This window comes from Thermobia domestica, chromosome 9 (genome assembly GCF_964235325.1).
Source record: "Thermobia domestica chromosome 9, izTheDome1.hap1.1, whole genome shotgun sequence".
NCBI lineage: Eukaryota > Metazoa > Arthropoda > Insecta > Zygentoma > Lepismatidae > Thermobia > Thermobia domestica.
Window position 1 is genome coordinate 202,481,158 of NC_137462.1, and position 14,781 is coordinate 202,495,938.

Sequence of the window (14,781 nt, forward strand, 5' to 3'; positions counted from 1 at the left end):
AGCTCCCAGATCTTTTGAAAAAATCTAAATTTCTTCGGCTACAGTGAGTTTTAATCTAGTTCACAACAGCTGTTACTATTAAGAGTATGTTATTTAAACCACTACTGAGATTCTTGGAAACAAGGAATTCTTTGTGTATAATGCAGTGTGTTCAGAGTGCGTCAGGGGCTTTCTTACATATACGAGCTTGTAATCTCTAGTAGTATCTTGACACAGAGCGGGTAACAGTATCTCTGAATATCCATATATTTTCTCCAGTCCAATTGGGTTTCTTCCATGAACTTGACCACAATTTCGAGCAACTCATTTACTGTTGTTCCACGTGCGACATTCTCATAAAACACAATTTTCAAAGAATTTATTATTTTCCGTTATGAATTTCAAGTTCGCATTCCTAATCCATTTGAATCGCAAATTCCTTCTCTCTAAGTTGCAAAATTAACTGGCCATTTATATACTTGATCAGGTCACTCATTCTATGACTAATTGTGCCATCAGACACAGGTATAATTTTCAACTGTTTAGCAGCAGATTCGCTAACCATAATGAACACCATATCAGTTGACGCCGGCAAAATCAATTCTCTAATTATAGTGTGAGATTTCTTGCACTGTGAGACACGATATGCTACTTTGGGCGACGCCAAGAGAAGTTTCCCAGGCCCAGACACTTCTTGAAGAAATACACTTTTATTTCGTTTTACTTCAGTTGCTTAACGGGAATCATATTTTCGGTTCAGTAACATGTTGTCTGCAGCTAATATTTTTCAGACAAATTACGCACTGAGGCCTTTCTTAATTACTAACAACAGTGCTGACGAAAACGGAATCCAAATACTGTTGATCATATTTCTTTACTTTTGTTTTGGTTTCTCTGAACTAAACCACAGGGTCCTGTATTATCCAATTCGTCCTGTTTCTTATCCATTTTATCCATTGGGATTCAATTAAGAATGAAACGCAAGACATTGATTTCTTTCACTAGTCTTTGCGACTACTGTAATGTAAATTAACACATGTCCTTTTTATTATTCTCATGTGTATTACGTAACAATGCCGCAGGTCAAACGTCTGATTTGATTGTACACATACAAAGAAAATAAAAGACTCGCTGTGGAATGACTATGTAATGTGATCGAAAATAATACCTCTCCTTTCTTATCTCGAATTTTTGTCAAATTAACATTTAAAGAATACTTAATACTACAAGAGTCCTCTATCGTTTGTTTTGTGATAAATATATTTGTATATTTGTAGTGAACGTATTTAGAACCCATTAACTGCCATTGTTCCCTTTTGGGGATGATAAAAAAAACTTACTGTAGCTTGACACACACACACACACAAAATAAATAAATAAATAAAATAAAATAAAAATTTCTCTCTCTTTCCTTTTTGTCACTCAATGGTAACTACCCTTGTTATAAGTTTGTTTTTATTTTAAAATTTAAATTGGAATGATATTGATTTAGTCACTTTAGCGTTCCAAAGATGGGAAAGCACTGTGTAATAGCTTAATGTATATGAGCATTAAAATTTGTCTTTTGTGGTTGTCAGAATAGTTTTCATTTAATACATTTAATTTAATTTAATTATTATAGCCTATAAAATACAATAATATTATTTATTATACTTTATTCCATTTGTAACAATTAATAAATATACTTGATTCTTTCGATAAAAGTTTGTTTACGCAGAATTAAGTATTCATGTTGCATCATAAAACATGTTTCATTTAGGACCTTCTGCGCAGCACCGTTTGAAACACCTTGTATTAGATTAGTTTAAAGAAATTTACATGTATTCTTTAAAACGTTTTAGGCGTTGTGTAATATATAACATTCTCATACTTGGAAAATTAATGCAAATAGAACAGATAGAATTAAATTTTAAGAAAAAGAAAAATGAGTAAGAATAACGACAGAAGAAAGTAACGGTTAAAATTAAAATTAAAAATTCCAATTATCGCTATTATGCAATGAAAACTGTCTTGAGTTGTGAAAGTTAAATATACAATTCAAAGGATAAAATTAAAAGAATGGAAAATTTAATCGATTATTATGAATAGTTGTGGTTTACAAATAACACTGATAATTAATGAAAGAAAAATGTCATAAAATAGAGAAAAAATCAGTGAAAATTTTGTATTTCTAATAGTCTTTGTATATCTGTTAGTTCTACGAGGAATACAATTTTTACATTACATTATATATACAGTATCCGTAAAGTCACGCAACACCGATTTTAATCATCTATATCAAGGACAGAGACATGATTCTTGTAACAAACGTTCGTGCTGTAAATCCAGATATTTTGAAAAAAAATAATAAATAAAACAATGACATAAATCCATAATATTGAATTTCAGTAATTGTTTAAATGACAAGAAGTCTAATTCAAAAAAATAAGCAAATTATGGGTAATCGCAATCACGACGAACTGAGAAAAGAATTAATCGACACAATTCTGGGTGCAGATGTTTAGTACGCATCAATATTTACCGGATGGAACGAAAACTGCATGTTGTTTTGCCGCCTTGCCAGCTATAAAGACTACTTTTACGTATTCAGAAAAGGATATTATATATTTAAAAAAAAGAAATAGCGAATTCTGGCAGCAACACTATCATAGGTGTATCTCATCCTCGCATATCTCAAGCAATGTTATTTATAAATAAAATAATAAATTTATTTATTTTTACAAAAAAAAAAAAAAAAAAAAAAACGATAAAAATAATTACGGTACTTACCTGCAGCTGGCATTCTTACTGACTGGGAAAAAGGAAGCAGACGCTTTACAGTAGGTGTTCAATGTAGCTTACATGTTTTTGCCAGTGGTGGATTTAAAAGGTATAAATTGGTGGGCCAGCCAGAACCCAGACTATCATGAGTTTACGCAAACCATTTTAATTTGAAATTCGTTTACGCACTTCGTTCAAGGAACTAAGAATAAACAACGAATTATTCCTTTCACCAGTTACAGTTAGACATGAAGTACGAATTAGCAATTGATAAGTTGTAGGCATTTACAGGTACAGTAGCTAAACAGATTAGTCACAAGACATTGCACTCTTTATGGCAAAAAATTGTAACATTCAAGTTAGAAATTGCCCAAGAAAACAAATGTTCAAAATAAATACACAAGTCTCCACTATTGATGATATCCTAGAAGTAACCTGTAAACATCTATTTCTAGAGGACTTTCATCACTTCATCAGTTCATATTCTTCGCAATTGAAGCAGAAAATAATAGGGGAATACACATCTACACCTGTACTATACGTTAACATAGTATAGAGAACATGAAAAACTCTAGGGAGATGAAACAGTTTTAAATTAGTCTGAAAACTTTTTTATTTCACATATCTAATCTTCTGTTTCCATTCTCAGCAAATCGATTTATTACACCTGATGGACCTTGAAGTAATTTCCCACTTAATTCTCTTTTGATTGAAAGAAGTGTAAGATTGGGAAGCCTCTTCGTCGACATTGTTAATAATAAATACAATTTTGCTCTTTTCATGATAAAGAAGCTCCCCTCAACAGAAGCTGATGATACAGGAGGAGTCAGTATAAAGTTAACAAATAACAATTGGGGGAAAGCAACATTCAACTTTTATAAGTCCGGAGAAAAAGGAACAAGTGGAAGCTTTGGTTTGAAACACATTCTTAGCTAAATTGATTGCAGATTTGAATTCTTAGTTTCCTGAAAAGAAAACTTTATATCTTTCAGCAAAAGGAAGAATGAAGTCTGATTTTAAGAAGCGTTACTTTCTGGATCACAAGCATCCATGGCATTGCAAACAAAATCGTTTACAGAAAATTTACGCTGTAACTCTCCTATTATCCAATACTTCAAACAGTTATCTTATATAGTTTTCTGGCTGTGTCGGTTTAGTTTTTAAAAATTGACACTAAAGTGATTCAGCAAAAGTGCCGAAGAATCATGAATTAACTACATAATGTAAGCTAGTTTCTCCCGTGTCTTTTTTTCAAAAGATACCAATAATAATAAAATGTACCTCTTCTGCTGTTAAAATGTCCTGGCCGGCTAGCTAGGTGGGGCACGACGAACTAGCTGATGCATTTTCAACGAATGCATCGACTTGTAACATTGTTTTTGGTTTCTTTCGTCCAATCCAATCTACCACTTACTCCAAATAGCTTTCCACACTAGAACATGTAGAATGTTAGTACGTGAAAGTGTAAATTATGTACTATGGAAATGTTGAAAATTTTTAAAAAATACAGTACTTTAACAAAAGAAACACTGACAAAAGCTTCAACACACACTGTATATTTTAAGCTATAATGTGTAACGGTTTCGGACATCTAACATATTCCTCCTCAGACACTATAGAACATAAATGAAGATACAGACATATATAAGGTGCGTTGCAAAATGATAAGAACGGTACAAGTTATCGTCATATTATGTGATCGGAAAGGAAACGGAAAATGGAAGTGCGGGTGAATGACACAGTGTCGTATTTATGTTACGCGATAACAGGTATTGTAGAAATAGACGCATATAGACGACATGGCGAAACGAAAATAAAAAAACACCCCATGAGAAGTGTTGCAAAATGATACGAACGCAGACAAGTTTAGCGTAATAACACGTAGCTAGGGCGCTGCTACGAACACAGATTGCACTGGACGAGAAGGCGAGATGTATAACAGACTAGTGATAGAAGTGTAAGGTAGTGTACTGCAGTGAGGGCGTCTGGGTGAGGTGGCGAGTAAGAGAAGCATAATGGGACGTGGCAAAGTATTGTCTGAGTGTGAAAAGGGTGAAATAGTGGCATATAAAGAAGAAGGTGTATCTGTTAATGAAATTGCACGTCGAATTGGGCGGAGTGCTTGTGTCGTGAACAATTTTCTTAAACTTGGGATGCGGTATGGAGTAAAGAAATCATCAGGTAGGCCGCGTAAACTAATGCCACAACAGGAACGACAGGTGTTTCGAAAGCTAAGTTGTGGTGGAACAGCTTGGCACGAGACCATAATATTCGTCTACCTTATCACGTGCTATGAAACGTAGACAAGATGAAATTGAAAAAGGCCCTTATAAGGACCGAAAATGGCGGAATGTGATTGGTTGGAAAGTGAACACGGGGACTTACGGGATTGACTGAAGGCTTCAGCCAATAGAATTTAGACTATTTCATAAGAATGACTATATATATATGTCTGTATCTTCATTTATGTTCTATAGGGTCTGAGGAAGGATATGTTAGATATCCGAAACCGTTACACATTATGGTTTAAAATATACAGTGTGTTGAAGCTTTGGTCATGTTTGTTTTGTTACAATATCCAATCCAAAGCCATGGGTAGTGTTGTTATACAGTACTTTGAACATAATTGCGGGATTTTTCTTTATTCATTTATTTAAGACAAGCATTTTCCTTTCCAAGTTCCGTACTACAAACTATTAGTAGTACAGATTGGATGGATAGATCTCTTCCCGCTGGTCTACTGGCTAGATTCATTCACGGTGGGAGAGCTTTGAATGCATTACTGCAGTATAACCTTGGTGCTAAAAAGGAACGCTTAACAGTATTACACTAATAGAACATCGAAGTTTTGACGTTCGAGTCAGGTTAGCTTTCTTCTTCTTTCAGGAATACGGATGTTATTGTATAATAACAGTGACTTCGATGTTGAATATTTTTCATCGGAAGATACGGAAAGCCTTTTATTTTCTATTCTGACATTCCTTTATTCATACTAAGGATATAACCATCTCACTGCTACACTGGCAAAGACATTAACTTAGTCGGACGGTGCACTAGAATTGGAGCTACCAGCAACATGGACCAGTTTTCGTAGTTGGATGGGAATTGAGGAGAAAGCATGGTCACCTGTATCCCAATTGATACAGTATTCATCAAAATGCAAGAGATCTCTGGGTTTTCGCAGCATTGTTCCATTAACTGTTTCATAATGAAGTAATTTAAAAGCATCTATAATGCATAAAAAATCTATCTTTCTAAAGAAAATGTATATGTGATAATACAGAGTCAGATTGGGTCTTTAAATGTGACCGAATCTGCAGGTACGGAAATTATTTTTAAACAATTTCGTAGCAAAACATTCTTTTTAATTGGGAGTTACAATGAAACAATGCAGAAATTAAAATTTGGATGCAGGGACCACAATTTAATTCTCTTTTAACATCTCATTTCTGCATTAAGGTTATGGGCTTAAATCTTAGCATAAGATCTGAACCATAACATCTAACTCTGAAACATGGAATGCTACATTTACTGCATTCTGAACCTAAAGGTCACTTTGATTCTTGAAATATAATTTTAAAATGTTTCTTAATATTTTATTTTAGTATATCTACAAATTTGTTCTGTATATAGATATCTCTCTCTACAATGAACTAAAGTGCAATTACAAGACTGGAACTGTTACTTCTTTTCAAGTACCAGGCACAACGACATATTATCACAGAAAACTCTCACTTCCACTGTGCGTTAGAGAACACACACCTACACTATTACATACACTCTGTATATGTGTACGTATGTTGTTTACAAAATTCTGTCTCTACCTGATGGAAGTAATCGAGCTATAAACACTGTTACAGCCGGATTAGGTCCTGTGTTATTAAACACTACTTTACCATTAACTATGTAGTCAGCGTAGTTCATTTGATATATGGGTTCCATACCAGCTCTTTCACAAGCTGTGTACGAAGCACGACTAGTTGCGTCAGCTTTGGCTGCGGGAAAACCATTTTTCGCACCGAGTTTCATGCTTTCTCTCACTAGTCTTGTGGCCAATCCTTGGCCAGAGTAAGAAGGATCGACAGCCATCATACCAATCTCCATCAACTTATCCACCTCTAAACTAGAAAATAGGTCAAGATTAAGATGTATCCATGATAAAAAGTTTACCATATCTCGCATCATTGGGTCTTGTATTTTATGGGCTTGTCTGCCCCATTCTTCGAGTAACTGAGGTGTGAACGGTCTATTTAAAGAAGCACCAACTACCTTCTCGTCACTACCAATTGTGGCTACAACACACAGTCCACTTTCAAGGTGGCTACGAGCATGGCACCGAAAGTCCTTTGCCCGCTGCCCTGTTGTACACGGCGGATAACTCCACGTCAGAACTTCATCCCGTAAGAAGACATCTGTCACATGATCTAAAACTTCGTCGTAACGATTTTCTGTTACTGGTTCAATTTTAATGGCTTCCGAACTTTCTGGTACTTGAGATGCAGTTCCGTAGGATAATCGCAGGGCCTCACAGGAGCATATTTGAGGTAACAGTCGTAGCGCTCTGCTGCAAAGCACACTTGTGCCCAACTTTAGAAGCATTCTATAGGATATCTGAAACAAATAAGAAAAAAATCATTAAGTACCTTCAGAATAATGAGAAATGAGCTACACAGCAGCAAAAATGTTTTTAGAACAAAATATCAGAATTGCATTTTCAACAGTAAAGTTTTGATTCTTCTGATAATTCTGAACAAACTTCAGTTGGTACGCAAATTTGTTATTAAATTTACAAAAATCTAATTAAGATGTCCATGGGAAAGAAGGAAATTGTGAAGCCCATGGAAGTTGAAAGGGAAAAATAAAACGGGTAACTTTGGTTTTAATATTAGTGAAACCATATAGTGTAAATGGAAAAAATAAGAAAGACAAAACATCTTACCAAGTATTTTTTTTAAAGTAAACTACTACACGGGGATAATGACAGACCTTATAAAAGAAGGTGAATAAAAATTATAAAAATTCGTCGAAATGAAAATATGGAGGAAAATAGCTGAATACAGCAATAAGTATTAGGAAAAGTGGCGAAAAGATCAAAGTTGGAAATAATTAAAAAGAGGAAAACAAATTGGTTAAAACATTAAAATAGTGTTTTAAACTTTAAGAATGACAGTAATGATGCATTTTAAATAAACCTTTATATATTTCGAGTTTTGTCACAATGCTTTTATTTACTTATTTATTCCGATGTTAACTCCAATAACTTTACCGCTAGCTCTTTCAGGGAACAAACAATGCAGACTCTTATATCTGTAAGCAGAACATTGAATAATGTTCTACGTACATCGTTCAATTTTACAACAACAAAAAGCCATAGTTTATTGACTTAGGTATATTCACGACATATTTATATAGTGTCCACTAGGGGTGCATCTACATAGAGGGTTCATCGGGTCTGGACCGATCCCCAAATTTCGTAACTCGACTTATATTTGTACATCTCCTTTGTAAAACTATATTTGTTTAGCAGAGAAACGATTGGTACCTCATAAACATTTGATTTTACACTTCATCTGTACTCTTTCTTCTAAACATGTGTACTGTACTAATACACTTAGAAATTCTAACAATCATTTTACTCACTTGTTATTTGTAATTCCAAAAAATCCTTTGTACTTTCTAGTTTTAGGCTCTCCCCTAGAGCTTTGTTCACAGTGGATGAAAACAATACGAAAATCAATAAAATCCATCGGGAGAAATAAAAAGACTCACTTGGGTAGAGCAGTGCGAAGAGAACCTTGTTCTTTAGCTGCTAGTCACACGTCGAAGCACCCTATCGAATGGCAGGCTTAACTTGTGCATTCTTATATTCGCTGTAGGGAAAGTTGCAATCTCATATTGATGTTTTTGTTATGCCGCCAGTACTGTACGTATATTTTAATTTCTGTCTCCCATTCTATACATAATCAAGCCTTATCTATATTAAGCTTTGGATTCTTTAAGAAAACAAATTCCAAATCAATTCTTCCTTTTAACTTTTTTTTTTTTTTTTTTTTTTTGGTAAATCTACAACATTGGGTTGTGTTTCTTTTAAATATCTCAACAAGTCTGAAACAGTGTCTTTTGCTTTAGCCTCTTAGAGATGACTCGTACTTTTCAGTTTCTTTTTGTCACGTCATGCCTATATTAGCTTCCAGACACCTGCACTTTATTTCGTAGACTCCTAATTTTTATTGGGATCGGTGTAATATCATTTGAATTGAGTGATATTCTTTACCAAAGTTTTGCAGAGTTTGCTGTAAAAAAGTGGGTTAGACTACCTATATTCAGCAGATTGAAAACTGCATAAAATAAGATTTTTTACGCAGATTGGTTTTCAAACAGCATTGAAACCCCCTACAAGTTTGGAAAACAATATCACTCAATTTAAGTGCCCACCGACCCAAATGAAAAAGTAGCAGTCTAAGAGATAAAGAGCAGTTGTCTGGCGGGTTATACAATTGACACACAGAAAACTTAAAAAAGTATGAGTCAAGGAACATCTCAGACATGCTAAAGCAGAATCCTGGTTACAACCGTATTTAAAACAAACACAACACAATATTGTTAGTTCTCTTAAAAAAAAAAAAAAAAAAAAAAAAAAAACGAATAAAAGAGAAAGATATTTTTGAGAACTTATTTTGTTTAAAATATCTAAAACTAAATATAGATAAGGGTTGACTAAGCAAAGAATGGGATATAGTAATCTAAAAGTACTTAGGTACACTTATGTCCAAAATGATTGTCGCATATCTATAACTGTCTTCTTGTAGGAATATAATTTGACAATGATTTTGCAGGGTACTTTTAATACTGATACTATGTGTATAATCGGGAAATGTGTATTTGTGGTAAATTTCATAGGAAAAGAATTATAAATACGAAAATTAGAAGGAATAAAACAAAATGTTGCTAAATAGAAAAGAAAGTTTTGTTTTCGTTTTATTGTTCTTATTTACTGCTCTTTTGACATGAAATTCGCCACATACATGTCTTTTCCGATTATACACATACTAACATTATAAGAAATACCGTGCGAATTCGTTATAAAATTATATTCCTACAGCAACATATTTATAGACATGCGACAATAATTTTGGACATGAGTGTACATACAATATTGGCACCAAAAGAAAAATATCAACATGAGCTGCAACCTTCTGTACGTTGAACACTAGATTTCACGAATTGAACCCGCCATTCCACAGTGTGGTTCACCACTACTTGAAGTATGACTAGCAGCTAAGACAAAATGTTCTTCGCATTGCTCCATCCGGGTTTGTGTGTGTGTTTTTTTCCCGGTGCTTTTTATTGTTTGTCCTGTTTTCATTCTCTGTAAACTACGCTATAAGTGGAAACCGAAAGCTAGAAAATACAAAGTATTTTCAGAAATGACAATTACAAGTAGAATGACGGAAATACATATTTAATTATTTTAAATGAAAAGTATAAACACCAAATTTCATTTCTTTAACCTTGATGGGTTCTTATAATAATTGCACTCCCTTTCTCCCTTCCTTGTTTAATATCCATTATTTTTTATTTAATGGTATCTTACGACATAATTCCTGTGTACTGATCAAATTTCAAGTTTTAGCTTAAGTAGTTTGGCCTAGGACTCATTACCCAGTCAGGATTTCTACTTCTATACGTATATATAGAGATTAAGTAGCGAAATTAGTAATTGCTGAAAATAAAATGCAATATATGTATATGCATATATGTATTTATGTGTGTATGTTCCACCATAACTCTGAAACCCTGGAGCAACTTAAACCAGCCTAATACAAATGTGACTTAAATTCTGGAAAAGAATACTGTGGGAGAAAACGCCCCCAGCACCCCTAGGGGTGGAGGAAGGAAGGGTAACTAAAAAATAATAAAAAACGATCAATATTAGTGTAAAATCAATAGTTTCCGGGGTCGTTGAGATGAATAATGACACTTCTGATGCCGCTTGAGTCCAACTTCTGCCCCATCGTCATAGCGATAAGAAAGAATGAAAAATAAAGTGTCTACAATGATTGAGATTAGTGTTGAATCCATAGTTTTCAAGGTGTAAGCTGATTGCTGATCAGTCCTGATGACATTTAAGTCATGTGACCACAAGCTCCACTATATTTGAAACCTCTACCTGTAGAAATGGAAGAAAGGGGTTAAAATGTTACATGAAATGAATTTTTGAATATAATTAGCACTCTGGTCGACCTAGGTTTTTAGTTTCACTTTAATTAAAATGTACATCCTAAGGCGGAAGAGATTCAAATTTTTTGTATACAATTACATACTTATTTTATTACATATTTTCTTGTGCGAAGAACGAGTATATCAGCTAGTAATGTTACAAAGTACAACAATAAATACCAGTTAATGGTAGCATCAGTGTAAAAACTTCAGAAGTGTGTGAAAGAATGCTACAGTGGAAAGACAAAGAGCTGTAGAAGAGAGACTGTGAAGCTACGTGAGCACATACGTAAGTCAACAGTAGCAAAGACCATAAGTGTCACACTCTCTCTGTTATAATAATAAAATTACACATACCTTCTGCTTGACAATGAATTTGCGAATGGAAATAACTCTTACAAGCAACATAGTAGTCATTAATAAAGTACATTGTTATGTAATGTATACATTGGAGAGAACAAAATTAAACGTACGCCACATGCTTTTTAATAAATTGTAAATTAAAATATTAATTAAAAAAAAACATGAAACTACTGGTGGACACAAAAACCCGGTTTTTCGGTTTTCGGGTTTTAGAAAAACCGAAACCGGTTTTGAAATTTTTCGAAAAACCGGGTTTCGTTGTTCTCTGGAAACCGAATCCGTTTCCACAGAAATAGTTTTGTGTTTTCCAAAAGTTTTCACCGAAACCAGTTTTGGTGAAAAACCGAACCGGTTTTGGAGAAAACCGAAATGTCTGTTTTCGGGTTTCGGTTTTTTAGAAACCGGTTTCCTGTTTTTATAAAAACCGGTTTTGCCCATCCCTACATGAAACTCCTTGGCCTAGGTATTGGCATACGTTTACCATATAGCCACGAGGGAGCTTAGGTAAAATGTTTTCTTTCGAGTATTCTAGCGTACGGAGCACAAAACTGAACATTCAAAAGACAAATTTAAAAGGACGGTGTTAGAAATATAGTTATGGAAAATAATGGAGAAAATTATTAGTTAATTACACTAAAACAGTGACTAAGTATTAGTAAAACTTGGGAAAAAATGGATAATTGTGAACAGTTTTAGAAACAAGTCTTACCCTTTTCTAAATCTATGTATTAAGATTGTTAATCAAAAATCAGCACGTCAAGAAAGAACAGAAGGATTTATTTTTTCTTTTCTGTAGTATGAGATCCTCGATCAAAGATCAGGAAATTAAAATAACAAGGGCAGTACTATACAGAACAACGAACTATTACGATGCAAAGAACGTATCGATAACATTAAAAAAAACATTCATCAGCACCTGAACTATGGCTCTACACAAATCACATAAAAGGAAGATGGAAAGAATTGTAATGCGGCGCTGGAGAAAAATACTCACAATACATTCATGAACAGAACATAAAGTAACAGAAATTCATTTATATCAAGTTTTCTAAGAATATTGAGTCTTTGGGACGGGGGGGAGGGGTCAAAATTTAGAATAAATTTATTATAATTTGAAAATAACATTATTAAACCTCGCTTGCACCATTTTGTTCGACGACCTTTTGCCATTTTACAGCAACACAATAATCTAGTCGCTATAGAATTTCTGTAGTTTGTAGTAAATAATGTAATAATAAATAAAATAAAATAAAATTGTGACACTTGATTTCTATAGGTCAACTATGAAGCTAACTTAACATTATTTAGGACTCTCTCCAGAGATTGAAAAAAAAATGATAGTTCGACGGTGCAAGGTCCGGGCTATATGGTGGATGCATTAAAACCTTCCAGTCAAGCTCTCTCGATTTTTGATAACTCATTAAAAATGTATGAGGTCTGGCTTGTCAGTGTGGTATGCGAATATGTGAATTTGTTGATTAGTTTCAGTCGTTTCTCTTAAATTGTTATTTTCACTCGCATAATGGTCGACAGTCCACGTCCGAGTATATCATTCTACCCCACGGCGGCAGCATGGTACCCAAAAGTCGAGCTTCTCTGTATAGCCAGCTTTTTTTTTTCAAATGGTTTAACACTGCCTGATTACGATTTAGTTCATTGGCGATATCATCACTGCTTACATACCAGTTTCTCTCGACTTTGTTCAAAACACTAACTTTTGGTGTAACTGGTCACCCACCGCGAGAAGTATCTTGAACATCGAAATTTCCAAAACAAAAGCAACGTTTCGTTATGAGAATCACAGCACTGTTTGCATATCTACTAGCTTCAACTTTCAGCTGTTAAATGACATTAGGTGTTGACCCGCTGTGACTCATACATACTGACATTTGGAACACCAACGCCATTTCGTGCGCAAAAGACTCAAGACTTCATAATAAAACAGAGGGGCCACTACACTAAACTTTCTCACTCCAATGTCTTTAATTAAATCATGAAATGCTGTTGCTATCACGAAAACCTTTCTTTATGAAATGTGCACAAAATTATAGTAGGCATTCACAAATAAATAAATATCATCGAAAAAAGTAAAGAGTAAACTATCTCTTATGGATATTTTGATTCATTGGATTTTTAATTAAATATCAATAAAATTACCTGTAGTTTCCGAAGAAAAACTCATTAAAACACAACAAAAAGTAAATTACTTCTTGTAAGATATCTACATGAGAAACACACTTATGCTATATTATAGACTTATTATTAATTAGATATTTACTTACAAAATATGAATGAAATCGCCTGAAATGCTTTTGAATAAAATGTTCGAAATCTCATCATTTAGAATTAAAAAAAAAGCACTTGCGCTTGACAAAAAACTTTGCATATTATCAGGTTGCTGATAAAATATTAATTTATGAAAAATGAACAAAATCGTTACAAGCTATTTCTGAGAAAATCTCAATGCTTTATTTTTCACACTTCAGGAAATTACCTTTACTTTGGGTGGTAGGAAGAATATTTGTTCTCTTGGAAAATCTTATACAGCTCTTAATGCTGATCATTAAGCTCATACTAACTTTTAAAAATTTTAGTGAATAACTTAAGACAATGAAGAATATCAAAAATATAGAAATTTAGTGACTAACTCACAGACAATGAAGAATATCAAAAATATACAAATTTAGTAAATAACTCAAAGACAATGAAGAATATCAAAAATATACAAATTTAGTAAATAACTCAAAGACAATGAAGAATATCAAAAATATACAAATTTAGTAAATAACTCAAAGACAATGAAGAATATCAAAAATATACAAATTTAGTAAATAACTCAAAGACAATGAAGAATATCAAAAATATACAAATTTAATAAATAACTTAAAGACAATGAAGAATATCAAAAATATAGAAATTTAGTAAATAACAAAGACAATGAAGGATATCAAAAATATAGAAATTTAGTAAGTAACTCAAAGACAATGAAGGATATAAAAAATGTAGAAAATGAGCCAGATAACATGTTCAAAACACTATTATGTAAACTAATATCTGTTCTCAAACCCTTTTCGACACATTTCGCAGCACAATTTTTAACATCATGATTGCTGGGCACCCAATTTTATACACTCAACGAAAGGCATATTTAACTTACTTTCTACTTTCTACATAGGCACTACGAAGACTGAAGTATTATTCATAAACTTGAGAGAATGGTCTGCTCCCTAGAGAACATATTCATTCACCACCAAAGGTGAATAACCAATAACCAATTAACATTATAAAATTAGAAAAAGGTAAACAGACTAAAAACACAAACTACCTGCTATATAAAAATAGTCCTTAATTAGAGCCACTTATCAGGAAATGCGGGAACTGCCTATAATCATGGTTTTCTTCACACGTAATAGGTAATTGACTTTTCCTCGTACCGAATGACCTCTGGTTGCAGTTGCT

General features: G+C 33.4%; 1 protein-coding gene across 4 annotated transcripts in view; it reads right to left on the reverse strand.

Moving 5' to 3' along the window:
• Positions 1-6,313: 6,313 nt before the first annotated feature.
• The window catches only part of LOC145660534 (arylalkylamine N-acetyltransferase-like 2), a 28,396-nt gene continuing 19,928 nt past the window's right edge, over positions 6,314-14,781 (reverse strand). For 3 of the 4 annotated variants that reach the window (XM_081725723.1, XM_081725722.1, XM_081725721.1), the window contains exon 2: positions 6,314-7,350. In XM_081725723.1, the coding sequence (XP_081581849.1) occupies positions 6,544-7,338 (795 nt within the window). In that variant the 5' untranslated portion in view covers positions 7,339-7,350 and the 3' untranslated portion in view covers positions 6,314-6,543. Of the gene's footprint in view, positions 7,351-14,647; positions 14,772-14,781 lie in introns of those variants that run through there. The other variant, XM_081725724.1, reaches the window with a different exon arrangement.